Raw genomic sequence first — 18351 nt, 5'->3', positions numbered from 1 at the left:
GTATGTGTTAGGGTGGCTCAGTGGTAAGTCACCGTGCTTTTTTTCAAATTTCTAATCACCAAGTTCTGCGTTCGAATCCTCCAGGTGCCATAATTTTTGTATTTTTTTTGCATTTGAATTTTGTATTATAATAATTATATTTTAACCAACTAAGCGATATATACATTTTATATACATATAATCATATTTTTTTCAGTAGAAAGTAAAATCCTGTTTGCTCGATGATTGAAATTTGCATTTTTATGTCCGTGTATTTTCCTCTATTCAACCGATTCTCGTAAAATTTAATTATGTAACGAGACTATTTATATTTATTTTTTATGATCCAGTGTTTAATAATTTTGAAGTACAAAAAAAAACTTATTATTTATAAATAAATGTAGTGCCGAAGATGGCAAAAATAAGTACTAACCAATTTGATATAGAAAGGATGAGCTGAAATAATTACGATGCCTCTCCTACAACGTCACGCCACAATATTCTCACAGATGGCGTTAAACAGAAGATAAAAACTTACCTCGGAAAAATCAACAAAATTGTGTCTGACCAAAGATCTATATAACTTCGTCTGACTAAGACTCTATACTCTCTGGTTTGACTAAGGAAAACGGACGCAAACATTAAAAATTTGTGCGTGGAGTCCCTCCGCGCGGCATAAGTGAAACTTCGTAACATAATTATGATAGCTGTTGGCAACAAGAAGAAAAATAATAAAAATAAAAATACAAAAAGTTTTGCATTTGCCGGGAATCGAACCTACAAATATGACTAGCGTGAGGGCAAAAATGTACCATGAATGACACTGCACCACCGTGGTTTGTACTAATCGGTGCGAATTTAAGTGTTATGTGCTGCCACTTTCAAATAGATTGAATTAGTAAGTTGGCGATGCATCGTAGTATTTAAAATAGTTGGGTTAGGGTTTTCTTGTGACCCTTAAAAGCGAAAATAGGAAACCCACTTCGCGGGCTACCGTCGACACGTTTACAAAACAAAAACTGATAACAAAAACAAAATGGACGACGAGGGGGAAGCACCCACAAGGGGGCTCGGGGGCGAAGCCCCCGCCAAAAATAAATACCACGTAGTACGTATTGAAAATAAGTTAGGTTAGGGTTTTCTTGCGAAGTTTAAGATCGAAAATAAGGGGGGGGGGCTCGGGGGGCGCAGCCCCCCGCAAAATAGAAATACCTATTAAGTATCCAAACTAAGTAAGGTTAGGGTTTTCTTGTGACCCTGAAAAGCGAAAATAGGCAACCCACTTCGCGGGCTAGCGTCGACACGCTTACAAATCCAAAATTGATAAGAAAAACAAAATGGACAACGAGGGGCGAAGCATCCACAAGGGGGGCTCGGGGGGCGAAGCCCCCCGCCAAAAAGAAAAACCAACGTAGTACGTATTGAAAATAAGTTAGGTTAGGGTCTTTTTTACGACGCTTAAGAGCGAAGATAAGGGGGGGCTCGGGGGGCGCAGCCCCCGCAAAAAAGAAAGATCAATTAAGTATCCAAACTAAGTAAGGTTAAAGTTTTATTGCGACCCTTAAGAGGGAAAAGAAGGGGGGCTCGGGGGGCGCAGCCCCCGCAAAATAGAAATACCGATTAAGTATCCAAACTAAGTAAGGTTAGGGTTTTCTTGTGACCCTGAAAAGCGAAAATAGGCACTTCGCGGGCTAGCGTCGACACCCTTAGAAATCGAAAATTGATAACAAAACCAAAATGGACGACGAGGGGAGAAGCACCCATAAGAGGGGCTCCAAAAAGAAATACCACGTAGTACGTATTGAAAATAAGTTAGGTTAGGGTTTACTTGCGAAGTTTAAGATCGAAAATAAGGGGGGGCTCGGGGGCGCAGCCCCCCGCAAAATAGAAACACCAATTAAGTATCCAAACTAAGTAAGGTTAGGTGTTCTTGTGACCCTGAAAAGCGAAAATAAGCAACCCACTTCGCGGGCTAGCGTCGACACGCTTGCAAATCGTGGACGACGAGGGGCGAAGAAAGAAATACCACCGTTGTACTTATTGAAAAGAAGTTAGGGTTTTCTTGCGGCGAAACACCCACCCCGGGGCTCGGGGAGGGGGGGGGGGGGTAGCCCCCACGAAATACCAACGTAATACCTATTGAAAATAAGTTAGTTTAAGGTTTTCTTGCGACGAACAAGAGTGATTATAAGGGGGGGGGGGGGGGGGCTTGCGGGGCCCAGCCCCCGAAAAAAGAAAGACCTATTAAATATCCAAACTAAGTTAGGTTAGGATTTTCGTGTGACGCTTAGAAGCGAAAAGCCCACTTTGCGGGCTAGCGTCGACACGATTACAAAACAAAAGTTGATAACAAAACCAAGGGCAGGACTATGATGCTTGCCATTTTATCACTTATCTACGCGGATAAAGCATCCGACACGTTGTGGCAAGTTAGTTAGTGTGAGATTGACATATGTCTTATCCACATTGATAAGTGATAAAAGTGCAAGCATGATAGCCCCACAGTTTTTATATGTTAAATGCAGAAATTGCCGTTAAGGGCTTGAGTTGAGTGCCTATAGCGTACGAGTATATGTCGCTTGAAACTGTTGCTGTCATGAGGTCATGACTTGACTGCGATAATCACTAATTAGCTTTCAGTTTTGCGTTCTCTAAGCATTTCGCGAAGGTCTACAGCTCCCAGAGCCACTAGTTTTAGACTACGTCACTGGCAAACGGGCACATGGCTGCCTGATGGTAAGCAGTCTCTGTTGGATGCCTGTAAGTCCAGAGGTGTTACATGTACGTTGCCTCTTGCTGGCCCTTGAGCTCTGACAACCTTAATCACCAGCAGGAGCCAGCAGGAAGGAACACCACTTAGGTTTTACTTGTATAAAATTGATGAATAATGCCGATCAAGAATTAGGCTATAGTATGCGAGACTATGCAGATTCTTCTAAAAACATGTTCAAAGATGTACAGTCACCAGCATAAATAAGTGTTGATTTCTGTACGTTGTCATCACTTTAACGTCGTGTTTGAAATGTCATACGAAATTGTCAAACGATTAAAAGCGATAAGGTACAGAAATCATCACTTATTTATGCCGGTGGCTGTACACAAGGTGTTAATTGTTATGATGATAATGAGTAATAAAACTAGTGTTACAACAAAAAACTTTTTCATACAAAAAACTGAAAAAGCCCAACACGGTATGGCGCTTTAGTATGAATTGATCCGTGCTTTTACACTAAAGCATTTTTTTATGGGATAGGAGGCAAACGAGCAGACAGGTCGCCTGATGGTAAGCGATCACCGCCGCCCATGGACACCCGAAACACCAGAGGTGTTGGAGGTGCGTTGCCGGCCTTTAAGATGGGTGTACGCTCTTTTCTTGAAGATTTAAAGGTTTGCCGAGCATTCTACAATAAAAGCAAAAGAAGAAAGCAAATAATTTATGCTTCCTTTAAAATTGGAACAGAAGTTCGCACATTATCGATAAAACGAATGTTCTCTCCGATATTATGCTAGAAACAATATTACTTTCAAATCCTCATATCTATCTAAATATTCTTCTTAAGCCGGCTTTATTTTCAGAGAATAAAGATTCAATTTTAATATCAGAAGTAGAGATGGGAGTTTGTGAAAATTATTGATGATTTTGCTTCGATAGCACGTCCTGGTTGTATATCTTGATTTTGCATCGCTTATTGTTTTATTTATTTGCATGTTGTTTGAGATACTGTAGGTTAAGTAACTACATTAATAGGATTATGAGTTGCAGGCGCCCATAGGTTACGGTGACCGCTTTACATCAGGCGGGCCGTATGCTTGTTTGCCACCGACGAAGTATAAAAAAAAAGTACTTTATATTTATGCAGAAGAGATAGAAATATGATACTTATTCAGTGAATACCTTAAAATTATTGACATTTCATATATTTAAATTAAAGGAAAAATGAAAAAATTCATACCTCCGACAGGACTCGAACCTGCGACCTCGACTGGTGGGAGGTCACAGGTTCGAGTCCTGCCGGAGGTGTGATTTTTTTCATTTTTCCTTTAATTTAAATATATGTAATATCGCTCGCAGACGTTTCTGCATGATAAAAAAAAAACAAATTTATTGAAATTTGTTATACGAAGGGAAAAAATTCTTAACTTCTTGTGCACAATTAAGTAAACAATAACGACGCCCGAGCTGAAGAAAGTTTTCCAAATTAAACGACGTGCGTAGCAAGTAGTTGAAAAGGCAAAATCTTAATTATCAGTTCACAAAGTTAAACACCACGGAACTTACACGAGGCAAAAAAGAGATGTGCACCGAAAAACTTCTTCTGGATAAAATGCAAGTTTTAGGAAGTCATTTGAACGGATAAATAGCGCCTTTATGGAAACTGGTGGAGGTATTACCTAATCCTATGAGCTATTAATGTTATTTGTATTAAACCGTCAATCGAAGCCCAATAAAAATTTATCCTTTTGATGTAATTCGACCTTCTCTCTCTCTTGTCTAATCTATACTATAATATTATAAATGGGAAAGTGTGTGTCTGTTTGTTTGTCCGTCTTTTACGGCAAACCGGAATTAAGAATTGACGTTATCTTTTAACTGGAGATAGTTGAAGGGATGGACAGTGACGTGGGCTACTTTTTGTAACCCCCCCCCCCCACTCCCTAAAATGGAAGGTGGAAGTTTGTATGGAGCACTCCGCAATTTTTTGAATTTAGCGCGAGCGAAGCCGCGAGCAAAAGTTAGTTAGAGTAAATCTTTTGAGTTGGAAGACAATATAAAAGCAGTCAAAAGTCAAGGTCAAAAGTCCAAACAGAAAATGTCCCAACAACTTTTCAATTTCAGCTTTTGGTCGAGTCATAAAGTTTGTGAGGTCTGTAAAGAAGGCTTTGCCACAATGCCTGCTGGAAGTAATGATTTTAATGTCCCGCGTTCACGGTTGGCGGAATTTTAATTTTGGGGATCCTTTAAAAATGGGTGTGTAATGATTGGTATAACTTTTTTTGGTATAATAACATTTGGTATAACAACATTTCGTATATATTTAAAGGATATATTCACTCATTTGATATAATTAACATTTGGTATAACCACAAAATATCTACTTTTATTTTGTATAATCATTATTTCGTATAACACTTATTTATAATAACCGTTATATGGTTTAACTATCTATTGATATACGACTAGTATAATATAACTAGCAAGCAGTATAAAACATTTCATTAATTAATTTTATTCTTTTTTTAAGGGATCACAGTTCTAACCTAACCTAACCTATTTTTCTGGTAGCAGCGCGTTGTGTGTAGGGGTCACAGTTCGTCACAGTTATGTAAATTAGATAACGAAAAAGTTAAGGAACATTTAGTACAAATTGACTGGACCCCTGTGTTTCAATATAAAGACCCAAATGCAGTAACAGACTTTATTATTGACAAGTTTCATTCTGTTTACAATAAATGTACTTATATGGCAAAAAATAAATTAAACACTAAGTCAAATCACACAAACTGCACCTGGATATCAGACAACTTAATTCAAATGTGTAATAAGAAGAAAGAGTTACTGAACATCTACTTAAGTGATACTAGTAATAAGCATAATGAATACATTTATAAGCAGTACAGGAACAAGACAAATAAAATGATAAGTAAAGCCAAAAACATATCCACAAAAAAAGAAATTTGTGATAATTTTAAAAACCCTAAAAAAATGTGGGCTATTATTAACAGATTGACAGGTAGAATAATTAAAGCAGTTGATGAGCTACTCCTTAAGTCCTTCAGACTAAAGGCAAAGGAATTGTCGGACAAATTTGCTAACGACTTTGAAAATAATGTTAAGAATGTATTTGTGACTTGTGACAGGCCATTACTTAGTGATCAAACTTACAATAACACCCCTAGGGTAACTTTACGTTTAAAAAAAATTAACGAAGATATACTTTATAAGATCATTTCAAAAATAGATGACAAAAAAAGCCCCGGATATGATAAAGTTAGAGCCAAAGACATTAAATTCATCTCTGAATATATGACTCCAGTACTAATGCACCTTATCAACCTATGCATTTCTCAGTCCAAATACCCAGATAAATTAAAAGTAGGTATTGTAAGACCCATACACAAAAAAGGGAGTTACTCTGATACTAACAATTATAGGCCGATTACCATCCTTTCATGTATAGACAAAATAATAGAAAGATATCTGGGTGACGTAATAAATACCTTTTTATCCAACAATAATATTATCCATGAAAAACAGTTTGGTTTTCAAAGGAATAAAAGTACCTCGATGCTGTTGTCTTCATTCACAGATAAAATTAATGAACACCTAAATAATAGGAAGCATGTTTTAGTGGTATTCATAGATTTCAGTAAAGCGTTTGATACTCTAAATTATGACACACTTTTCAAAAAAATGTGGCAGAATGGCATACAGGGCCCGGCTCTGGACTTACTCAAAAATTACCACAATAATAGATATAATGCAGTTAGTATAGCCGGTGAACTGAGCAATATGAATCCCACAATATATGGCACCGCCCAGGATCGATACTCGGGCCGACTGAGTATCTGATATATGTCAACGACATGTGTAACATATTCAAGCAGGGCTCTGTGTACCAATTTGCTGATGATACTTGTCTAATAGTGGCCCATAGAGATATACTGACAGCACAAAACATGATGCAGCATAACTTTGACCTATTGTGTAAGTGGGCACATGATGTAGGGTTGTCGATTAACTACAAAAAGACTAAATTAATGCATATCCGATCACCTTACATAAAAACCCCTGTCATCCCAAGTGTAATTGCACACGACCATCATTGCATGCACACGAGTACTACCCATTGCAATTGTGTCTGTCTTGATATAGTAACTGATCACACTTATTTAGGACTTATAATTGATAACAAATTTAATTGGAGCCAACAGGTAAACCATGTAACTAACAAACTAAGATCACTTCTGTCAAAATTATTTATACTAAAGCCAAAGTTGCCCTATAGTACACTTAGAATGCTTTATATGTCGCTTGCAGACTCTATCATAAGTTATGGCCTGTCAAGTTATGGTAGGACATTTAAATCATACCTTGACAATATATATAAAATACAAATAAGATTGTTAAAAACCATTGTACCTTTAAAAATAAAATTCCAGTATAGAAATAAATATGAAAATCTATTCAAATATTGCAGAGTCTTACCTGTCTATGACAAGGTCAACCTAGCTATTGTAAATCAATATATTTGGAAACTTCCTGAATTAACAAAAAGAAGCAGACCAGAAAACCCAGTAATGTAGTTAAAATGTAAGTATAATACTAACTTTGAAACTGTAATGTAATGCATGATCTCAATTAGACCTAACTCAATTAGAATCTAAATAATAATAGATTAAGAGTTTTGTTTGTAAAAATTCTATTACGACTGAAATAAACAGTTTAAATTTTTAAATTTTTTTTTTTTAACGTAATCTACTTACCAGAGTAAATGATGGATCTAATTTATTGTACAATTGTATTTTTTTTAACTGTGCTTTAGAAATAATTTGTGTTATACAATTTATTTATTATCGGAAATAAGCAGTATACGCAAAGTATGTTATAATAAATGTTCTTCGAAAAAATGATCATTATATTAAATAAGAATTATACAATTTGTTAGTATATTATTTGTTGTTATATGATTCAATAATTATATCAAATGATCGTTATAATGACTAACTAAAAATATATCAAAAAAAGTTATATCGATCGATACGCACCCTTTAAAAATGAATAAGACCTTAATGTTTACTCTTTTGCAAGGTCTACGGTTTGATTGAAATGATCAGCTAAGGGATGAATGAGAAGTACCTACATTTTAAGGTCTATCTATACATAAAAATGTGCGTATGTAGCACGTTTCTCGTGCGGTGACAGAGTAAAAAAAATCCCAACGAATTCTTCCTGTGGGTGTCGTAGGAGTCGACTGTGGGATATGGGTTCAATTGTGATGTGAGCGATGGGCTAGCAACCTTTCAAGAGTAGCACTTGAAATGTATAACGGTTAATTGCACCTTAGCACAGAAACAGATTATAATCAGTTACTAACGTAACAGATCTTTCGCTTGCCCGCAAACCGACAAACGCCTACGCTTTATTTAACTTTATTTACTAAGTTACTACGTAAAACTCAAAAGAATGAATGAATTCATTGATAAATTCGCCATGCACTTTTGCAGCTGATAGTACATACTCTCGAGGACATCATGTGACACTACAGGGGTGTTTATGTTCTATACAAATATATCCCGGCCAGTATATCCTCATCGTGTGTAAAGAAGTATTACAAATATAATTAACGTTAAATCAATAATAGTTTAAGCTAATTAGTAATTACAATTTCGCAATATCATAACATGGGTCATTATCAAAATTCGTACGTGCTCGTCAACAAACATCAGTATTAAAAGTAAATAAATATTAAATACTGTTTTTGGCTGATTATCGCCGTTAGCTACTGGAAATTAATGTAGAACGTTAATTGAACATTACTTGTTTTATCGAAATATTATTGATAATTTTAATTTTGATATGCGCTAATTTATGAATTTGGTTCATTTGACGTTAATTTTTGCCCTATTTATTTAAGACAATAGTCTGCAGAGATGACTGACTAGCAGACTTAAACACTCACAAAAATATCATGTTCATAACTTTGTACGTGGGTTCTACAAAACTTGTTCCTACGACGATTTTCGGGATTTTTCTAGGCGGTTCTCAGGCTCCCATCAGTCGTGACAAAATTCCGGCACAAAATAAAGGAACAATAAGAAAAAACAAGAATATGCTCGATCAACTGTAATTTCTTAATGTCTGAGTCATTGCCGATTTTTAAAAATAGTTTCTGCCACTCGTAGCATTTGACGGGTTGAAAAAAGCCGATATTCTGATATTGCAGTGACAGGTCAATGGCCCATTTCCCACGCCACAATTAAACCCAAATTCCAAAGTCAACTTCTACGATACCCACGGGATGAAAGTAGGTAGTGAAATTCTTAGCCTGTCACCAGAAACTAACGGGAAAGAAAATAAAAACAAAACAATTAAAATGAATATTCCTCGTCCAATTAGTAAAATTAATGAGCCCAATTCCAATCAACAGAATGGAATCCTGATTTGATAGCCGTTAAGAAATTAAATCCATTATGGAGGGAACCCACGCGATCTCCCCACGGATTTTTCATTATTTTCAAAAGAAAACAAAGGGAATAAATGTTTTATTGTCGTGGGCGTAAAGGCTCATATTTCTTTTACAACCCTATTTTGGAATAATAAAGTCCTTTAATTCTGTTCCATGTATGATCATAAAGGTTGAATCTCTTTGTAAATAATAATAAATATAAGTTTAATGTGCAACGGGACAACTTCGACTGGAGGAATAGTCTTTATCAGTACAGATGGTGTTTTTTTACGCACTAGTGCTAGAAGTGGTTCATTATAATTATGTCAGGTCGAAACTTCGGAGGGCCATCTGTACTGAAAAACGTCGTACGATACACGTGCGAAGAGGAAATCTCGTTTCGAACTTCCTTTTTTACGCACTTGTATCGTAATGTACTATATCAGTGCAGATGGTGTTTTTTTACGCACTAGTGCTAGAAGTGGTTCATTATATGTCAGGTCGAAACTTCGGAGGGCCATCTGTACTGAAAAACGTCGTACGATACACGCGCGAAAAGGAAATTCGTAACTCTTGTCGATTTTTAAAACACTCCCTTCGGTCATAAGTATTTTAATTTATCGCCACTTTTTTCGAACTTCCTTTTTAGGGTTCCGTAGTCAACTAGGAACCCTTATAGTTTCGCCATGTCTGTCTGTCCGTCCGTCCGTCCGTCCGTCCGCGGATAATCTCAGTAACCGTAAGCAGTAGAAAGCTGAAATTTGGTACCAGGATGTATATCAATCACGCCAACAAAGTGCAAAAATAAAAAATGGAAAAAAATGTTTTATTAGGGTACCCCCCTACATGTAAAGTGGGGGCTGATATTTTTTTTCCTTCCAACCCCAATGTGTGATATATTGTTGGATAGGTTTTAAAAATGAATAAGGGTTGACTAAGATCGTTTTTTGATAATATTAATATTTTCGGAAATAATCACTCCTAAAGGAAAAAAAAGTGCGTCCCCCCCCCTCTAACTTTTGAACCATATGTTTAAAAAATATGAAAAAAATCACAAAAGTAGAACTTTATAAATACTTTCTAGGAAAATTATTTTGAACTTGATAGGTTCAGTAGTTTTTGAGAAAAATACGGAAAACTACGGAACCCTACACTGAGCGTGGCCCGACACGCTCTTGGCCGGTTTTTCGTATTCAGCGAACCCACTTGAACCACCTGGCCCCGTAGCCGAATGGCATTTCTGCGACCCGAAACGCCACCGAAACGCCGCAAAAATGTAGTCTGACTCTGTCGCGCCATGCTGCTGGCAGCGCGTCGCGATAAATAACTACGAAAGAAATATTATTGTGAGCGTTTCGTGAGCGTTTGTGCCTTCGGCTACGCAACTGGTTCAACAGGGTACATTTCGGAAGCGATTGTAACCTTGGCTAGGCACCCAGCTGGTTCTTTTGTCTCATTTTCAATCAAAAGTATATTATCCGTTGTCAATAACGCTCTATTTCCATAATAAACTTCAATATGAAAACGTTCTTATAGGCTATTTGACTCTTTTTTAAAGTTTGTCTTATATTATTACTTACTGGCCAATTAACCGAAAAAAGATATCACTATATTTTATTATGACTTATAAACCGCAAGATATATTTTTAAAGAATTATTTTACGTAATCAGGCAAAACCAACATCAGCCATGTCATCTATAGATTTTCTGTAAATGATTCATTCAGTGAGAAAACAACACTTTCTGACACTTTAAGTACGAGGCATACAGGTCATTACGTCAAAGATTGATTTGACATGAATTCTATGACGTCACCACACGGCCGACAGCGTTTTCGGTGGCCAAAATAAAATAAAAAATACTCACATTTTTAAATTAAAAATAAACATTTAATACCCAAAATCATTAAATATTGGTTTCTTATGTCAAATATTACAGAAGACAATCATTCATTGTGCCAAATTAGATATGAGTCTAGTAATTGACAACCCATAATCTGTTTGATACCTTACTATTGAAAACATCGTATTTATGATGAAGGAATTCAACAGAAATTTATCCAAAATTCAGATAAAGCTTGAAGCTACGAAAGACACGTGATAATGCAGATCTTCGTATTTCAATAATTCGTGTTTCCCTTGTCGGTGGTTAAAATCGTAATAATAATTTAAAAAATTATTGTTGAATATCCGGTTTCCATCCATAAAATGTTAATACATTATTTGCGTATCGTCGGAACACCATATTTTTCACCAAATATTGAAATGACATTTGCATTTAAATGTAATTAATACATACATTCTGCAACAAGGGGAGGAAGCTGAAACTTCTTGAGTTACACAATGTTTTTCATCACACTTGCAATATAAAAAATATGTAAAAGGATCAAAAAAATTAAACATGGATACTAGAGATTTCATAACTCCCTTAGGAGATTTCGTGAGCATTTCTTATTTTTTAGCCATTTTTTTTTTAGATTTTTTTTTTAGGGAATTTTAGGTCAATTGTACTCAGAATCACGAGTACTTTCAATCTCACTGGGAGACAAAAAGTGTCCCAGAATTTCCATACATTTTTGTTACTTTCCTCTTTTGTTACGCCACACAACATGTACGAAAAATGGTAATAAAATAAGAAAAAAATGTATGGGACAATTTTTTTAACTACTACTAGGATTGAAAAAGCTAGTGATCCTGAGTAGAAATAGCATTTTTTTTTCAAAAATATCACATTTCATAAAAGTGGCGAAAAAAAAGAAAATGCTCTCGTAACCCTGCTTAACCTTATGTAATAGAATATAATCTGCAACTTGACACCCCTTAGCTAACTACCTACTTTGCACTCTTGTGGATAAAATGAAACTTTTTCATTTCTTGTAAAATATCAAGATTAGAGAGCCTTTACCAGTTGGTGTAGTGAAAAAAATATTCAACGGGTTTGTTACGTACATAAGTTGATTTATAACGGGTACGTAAAAAGGTTTAGGGCGATGAATCTCAATAAAGATGTTGGAATTTTTATACTTCGTAAGGATGAAAGGATGTTATGCCAAATATTTTGGCACATATTTCAGTCGGTTAAGTTGTTTTAGAGGGTTATTTGTTTTAGATTATTTAAGTTTTAGGCGATGTTTGTTTGGTGTCATACAACAAAATAATACTATTAATAAGCCCCTTCAAACGAGCTATGTCCCTAATGTATACACTCATGGGACAAAATGCCCATTCTCCTTTACTCATGGTATTCTAATGTTAAATGTTACACTTTTTATACAGTATAATTATAATAGTGTCATTTGATTTCGGGCCGTTCAAATTAATATATTGCGTTTTCGAAGCATAATTATATTGTGTGGGTTGAAAGAGTAAAAAAGTAAATAACTACGGATGAAGTAATTTTATCATCATCCCCTACCTCCCCAGTCATAAAAAATAAACAAATCAAACAATTTAATTCAAATTACGTCTACTTGGGTGTTTTTTGAAAAACGGTACCCATCAGAGTCTTGTGAACCTTAGCAATAAGCCAGAGAAAACGCTAACATGTTTATAAAGTACTAGAAAAAAAAAACAAAAAAAAACTTATACTTACAGTATTGCCATACGATGGGACGATAGTGCTAAACAGCAGTTATCAAAAAGTTTGTACATAGCCACGTCAGCAAATTTGATTGATCCTATTTTGTTACCAATTTAGTAATAAAAGTCGACTTTCGTAAGATATATACAGGATAATTATTATAATTAAGAAAATATAGATACTAGAGAACCTTAATGACGAAATAAAACTTACTAAACTCTCAATTCATCAAAAAAATCCTGGTAACAAAATAGGATTAACTTTTTCCTTAATTTTTGTAAGTACAAACTTTTTAAGAACTGCTGTAAAATTCAAGTTAATTTTGAGGTTACTAAAATCCTCGACTCTCCCACCCACAAAACCTAAAATATACATCTTACGCTAAAGGTTAAAGATAAAACTCCTAAATCCAACCTTTCAGTAAAAACGGCATTCTTATTTCGTTTTTCTCACTCAAATTGAACGCAATCGCCATACATCTTGCGAACAAACGGCAACCTGTGGCTACTTTAATATTTATCGACGCCTCTGCAAGGGTTACTTTCATATCTTAAATCCAAAACAGCTTAAACGACGTACATTTCCTTATATATTTCACCTTTTACCTCTAGAGTTACTTCCTTAAATGCTCAAGCCCAAAATAGCCTAAAAGATCAACGTTTTTCTTAAGATTTATGCCTTTGGTTTTTGGGTCGTTCATGTTTTTCCGAAGGCTTAAGAGAGGTATGACGGTTAATTCGGTTCCTGAATGATGTTTATTAGCTTCCCGAACACTTCCCGTTTTACAAGCAAAGTGGTTAACAGATGAGTTTTGTTTTTAGCACCCTAGTATCATCATTCGTTTTTTTTTATTGAAAACAAAGGTTACAGTTATTACAGTTTCTAATATTTTCGCCAAACTTTCGTTTAACGGCGAAATGAAGAACTCATTCTCAAAGTTAGTACCTTAAATTATCTTGAAAGACTTATTCTAGTGTTGATACATAATAATATCTTATCAACTGCTAAAAACGCTTTTCATTCACGCTTTAAAATCCTGAATTAGCCAAAAATCGCTTGTCCTTATCTGTCATGTTAACTTAAGTATTTGTAAGAAAGGGACCAAACACCCTTTAACTAATCAGTTAAGTAACAGTAAAAGTAATAACTACCAAATCTTAGGATTAGTTGTCAAAGCGGACTCCAAGCTTCCATGTGCCGTGGCAAATGCCGGGATAACGCAAGGAGGATGATGAGCTCAAGACCGGGACGATCGGAACTATACCCTGTCAACCAAGTTTGTCAGTAAATAAGAACAAAGAAAACTATATGCATCATTTTCTTTACGGTACCAGAGAAAAGGATACCTATAGTTTTCTTAGTTCTTATTTACTGACAGACTTATTTGACAGAATATAGAAGAGCGGCCAGCAATGTGTGATAAAGGGATGCTATGACGTTGAAAAAAATTAAGGACCATACATACCTTAACAAAGGCGGTGGCGAGGTCTTGAGGCCCAGCGGCCGCTGGCCGTAGGGTCAACGCGTAGTCTCCAGCTTGCCCGAACAGTTCACAACGCAGAGTCATTGTCCGGCGGCCCGGGAAACCGTGCATCTGAAGGAAAAAGAATGGGTAAATTTGTGGTATTTTCCTGAAGTTAGGAGCAAGAAGTCTGGCGAAGAGTGGCAAAATGTTAGTAGGTTATTTCAAATGAATGCGTGTAAGAAAGCGGGACAACACTATAACGTTGCCACTTTTATGCCAGGCTGTCTGCAGATGCAATAATGTACAATTATGCATGGAAGAGTGCTAACAGGCGGTAGCCTCTAAAGGATAACTTATATTAGAATGGTCCGGAACGGGACCGAATCTACTGACACCTCGTTTTCTATGACGAGTGATAGATATGTTAATGTTATGTTTTCTATGAAAAACGAAGTGTCAGATGCCTCTGATGATGTATGGTTCGATCTCTTATCTTTATCTTCATAAAAATAATTTTATTGCAAACTGCCCATAAGATTTTCACCTTACACACCGAACTTGTGTTTTCGTTGTCTATGTGCGTAGATAGTATGATCATATATATGAAAACCAGCGTTGCGGAGTGTGCCATGTGGCCCATACCGTGACACCTAGCTGAGTAAGGACCATTTAGCGCAACTTATAATTTTTTGTAACTAGTTTTAGTTTAAGATATATATCTCTTTATTGGTATGCATTTTGTGCTAATAAATGATTTTTCTTTCTTTCTTTCTTTTCTTATATGTATTTATAATACTTACATCTAAGTATTTACATCGTCTGATAAAATGCCTTTGTCTTATAATAACAATGCCAAGAAGATGTTTATAATTTCTTTGACAGAAATTTCACTTATAAATATACTTAACCTCTTTTAACATGTTTTTATTTCGCCCACTGAGCATGAAATTTCCTTTGAAGACCTAATATTTAATTCATTTCTGAAGTCTCACTCGTTAACTGTATCGTTAAAGTGTATTACTTACCATACCTTAAGAAAATTCGGCATTTGTTTCACAAAGAACGTTAATTTTTAAATTAGGTCGAGTAAAATTTCTAACTTTTCTAAACTCCATTTTCTACAGAAAGCTACTTCAAGTGTTTTAAAACTATCCACGTTGTTATTTTCATCGTTTACTGAGCTGAGCATGCGATTTTGTTCACGTAGAATAATATTTCCGCTTTCCAAGCAAGATGATGGATGAACATGTTTTTTTATGCCAAGAAAATATACTGAGATTGTGAAGAATACTAAATTACAGCTGTTATAATAACATCTGCCCAGCTTAGCTGTTACATAGAAGAAAACATCTAAAACTGTTGACTATGCATCCTAGAAACGGTCTAAAATAACTAACCATTTAAAAAAGATGAGTAGAATAAAAATAACTAAAGATGCATACACACCGCACCCAACTTTGAGGAGCAAAGCTATAGATACAATAGCAAGTAACAAGATGGTAACTATTTTTTTTTTGTTATGAATGGGCTTACTCTTGACCACAGACTAGCCAAAGGCAAAGACGTGGCCTACGATGGAGTGAGCTCGCCCAGAAGATGCCTGTTCACCCTTGATTTGAAGGTTGCCGGGTTATATGAGCTTGGAAATATAGCCGCCGGCAAGGAATTCCACTCCTTGGCGATTAAATGTTAGGTGTCGTGTTGCACAGTGATGCACTACAAAAGTTAATCGCAATGTTTATGCATCTTAAAGCAAGAATAGCTGGTAAATTTACCTGTTCAGAATACAAAACGTGCGCATGAGAGCTGGTGTTCTTCCCATCACACAACACCGCTCCACCACTAGAATGTCCACAATACAGTAGCTCCAGCCAGAAGTCCGCACTCTGCCGCAGCGGAGAACACATCACCTTCGGAAACTCCAGTATCGCCGTCACTTGTCTTTCCGGATACGTCTGTATTTGCTCCGGCGTCACATCTAACTTTGCCGACGGCCAGAGTACATCAAAACTCCAGGATTTTACTAGTCCATCTTCAGTTTCTAATATCCTACCTTCTTCTTCTCTCTTTACTCTTTTCTTATTATCTCTTATATCTGTTTCATTGTCTTCTTCAGTTTCTACTATTCTACGTTCTTCTCTTTTTACTTTCTTTTTAAAATCTTTTGTAACAGTTTCATTGTCATTATGTACGTCTCTTTTATCTTTAACACTATTAATTTCCACTTTATCACTAACACTATTGTTATCATAGTCATTCACAAAATTGTCCGCCAGCAGCTCGACATAGTAAGTCCCGCCCCTGGAGAAGTATCCACAAGGGAGTGTCATGCGTCCTTCAGCGTCTAGAGCCAGTGGCATGACAGCGAGGAGGAGTCGTCCGTCGTCGTCGTCGCGCGCGAGGCGCAGGCGCAGCGGCGTGGAGGCGCCGTGGACGCGGACGTGGACGTCGCCGCCCAGGGCGACGGGGGAGGTGGGGAGCTCGAGCCATACTTGGGTTAGGTCGGGCTCCTCGTTGGCGTACGGGTTCACGAAGCTAGCGCCACCTGTGAAGAAAATATGGAAGCTTGAGTTAGGAAAACAGTGAGAGAGGTACTTATAAGAGGTGTGCTGAATCAGCGTAGTTGAACGCGGTCTGACTAGCTAATAAATGTACGGGAAGCGTTTGTCTAATTCAGATATTGATAGTTTTTTATAGTTTGAAATAGGTACTTTTTCTAATAAGTCTTAGAAGTGGACAGGATATCGTATCCATCAGATGTTTCGAAGATGTTGTCAACAGAAATATAGTACACATACTTAGCATACAACACTGATTGATACGAAATAAGTATGTAGGAATTTTAATTTAAGAATGCATGTACTTATTAAACATCAAATTTAGTTTAAAGATATTATATTTTAAGCCTAACAGTCTAATAATTTAATTATTCAAGAGATTACTTCAAATTACCTTGAGATAACGAACAATTTACAGGTAAACCTGTCATAGTACCTATATCATCAATTTGTGCTTCAAAGCTCTTAACGATAAGTACTAAACACGTCCTAATATTGTACCTACACATACACCCATTAAACACTATCTTGAATTCTAGAGAACGGTGCTCAACGTTGTTCTATTTACGTCAATCGTGAATAATTCAGAGGTCTCAGACACTCGAGTGCCAGCAAATTCACTTGAAACTATCTTTGATTAAGTATTACAGAGGTGTGACATACTTGTGACAAGACGTATCCTACAGTTAGTAAGGATTCGTTTATAGAAAGAGTACTTATAAGGATTTTTGGCCTTGGATATCTGTAGTTGACCATTGACATTGACTAAGCTCTTAAATCTTGAAAATTGATAAAGCTTTAAAAATATCGGAATTTACTATTAAGACTTTCTTCTACCCAGTATTACTTATATATAGTTTTGTAGGGGCAAGTCTTGCCTTTATTTATGTCATTGAAGCCAAGTGAAAACTTGGTGAATTTTTGTACAGCCTAACCTTCTGGAGTAGGATTCTACTTGAACATCACGTTACGATTTTGACATTACCGTGACGGTCTTTGCAATTTGCGGACTAGTCACCCGTGACTTTTTTTACACACAGCTTTAACAATCCTACGGCTTGCCTGAGCTTATGGGCGAAAGCAACTCCGGAGGTGCTACATGCGCGTTGCCGCTTTAGAAATCTGTAAAATCTTTTTTTGAAGAACCTCATACTGTAGACTTTCACTTTATTTATCATACAGTTGCAGAAGGTAGGGCATAGCGAATGATATTCCGCTTTATGTGGTAAGGTACAGCACAGCGGATATCATCTCGCTCGAATCTAGAGCAGAGCCCAACTGGGGAAGTACCTCCGCCTTACAGAAGACCGCAGCCAAATAGCACTAGACCCTACTCATAGTGTTGTGTTCCTGCCGGTGAATAAGGCTGCCAGAGCTCAACGAGAGTGCAGTGTGCTGATGACGGAAGGACCTACGGAACTAATTTGTTCCGTCTATTGTCCTTTGAGTCGTCGGCAACCCGAAGACCCGAACCCTCCTTGGAACTTGTACACTCTTTTTTGCTGTGTTAAGTACCTACACGAAAGGGGAGTGTACAAGTTTCTAATGGGTTGGCAACGCGCATGTGACACTCCTTGAGTTGCAGGCGTCCATAGGTTACGGT

General features: G+C 36.5%; 1 protein-coding gene across 1 annotated transcript in view; it reads right to left on the bottom strand.

The window, feature by feature from the left end:
• The window catches only part of LOC125229781, a 517609-nt gene that overhangs the window by 47678 nt on the left and 451580 nt on the right, over positions 1-18351 (bottom strand). The window contains exons 6-7 of the mRNA XM_048134722.1: positions 15966-16735; positions 14191-14319 (exon numbers count right to left, since the gene is read on the bottom strand). Coding sequence (XP_047990679.1) covers positions 14191-14319; positions 15966-16735 — 899 coding nt within the window. The remainder of the gene's footprint in view (positions 1-14190; positions 14320-15965; positions 16736-18351) is intronic.

The sequence above is a fragment of the Leguminivora glycinivorella genome, chromosome 9 (genome assembly GCF_023078275.1).
Source record: "Leguminivora glycinivorella isolate SPB_JAAS2020 chromosome 9, LegGlyc_1.1, whole genome shotgun sequence".
Classification (NCBI taxonomy): Eukaryota; Metazoa; Arthropoda; class Insecta; order Lepidoptera; family Tortricidae; genus Leguminivora; species Leguminivora glycinivorella.
The sequence above is the reverse complement of the archived record's forward strand: the minus strand, read 5'-3'. Positions and strand labels throughout refer to the sequence as shown.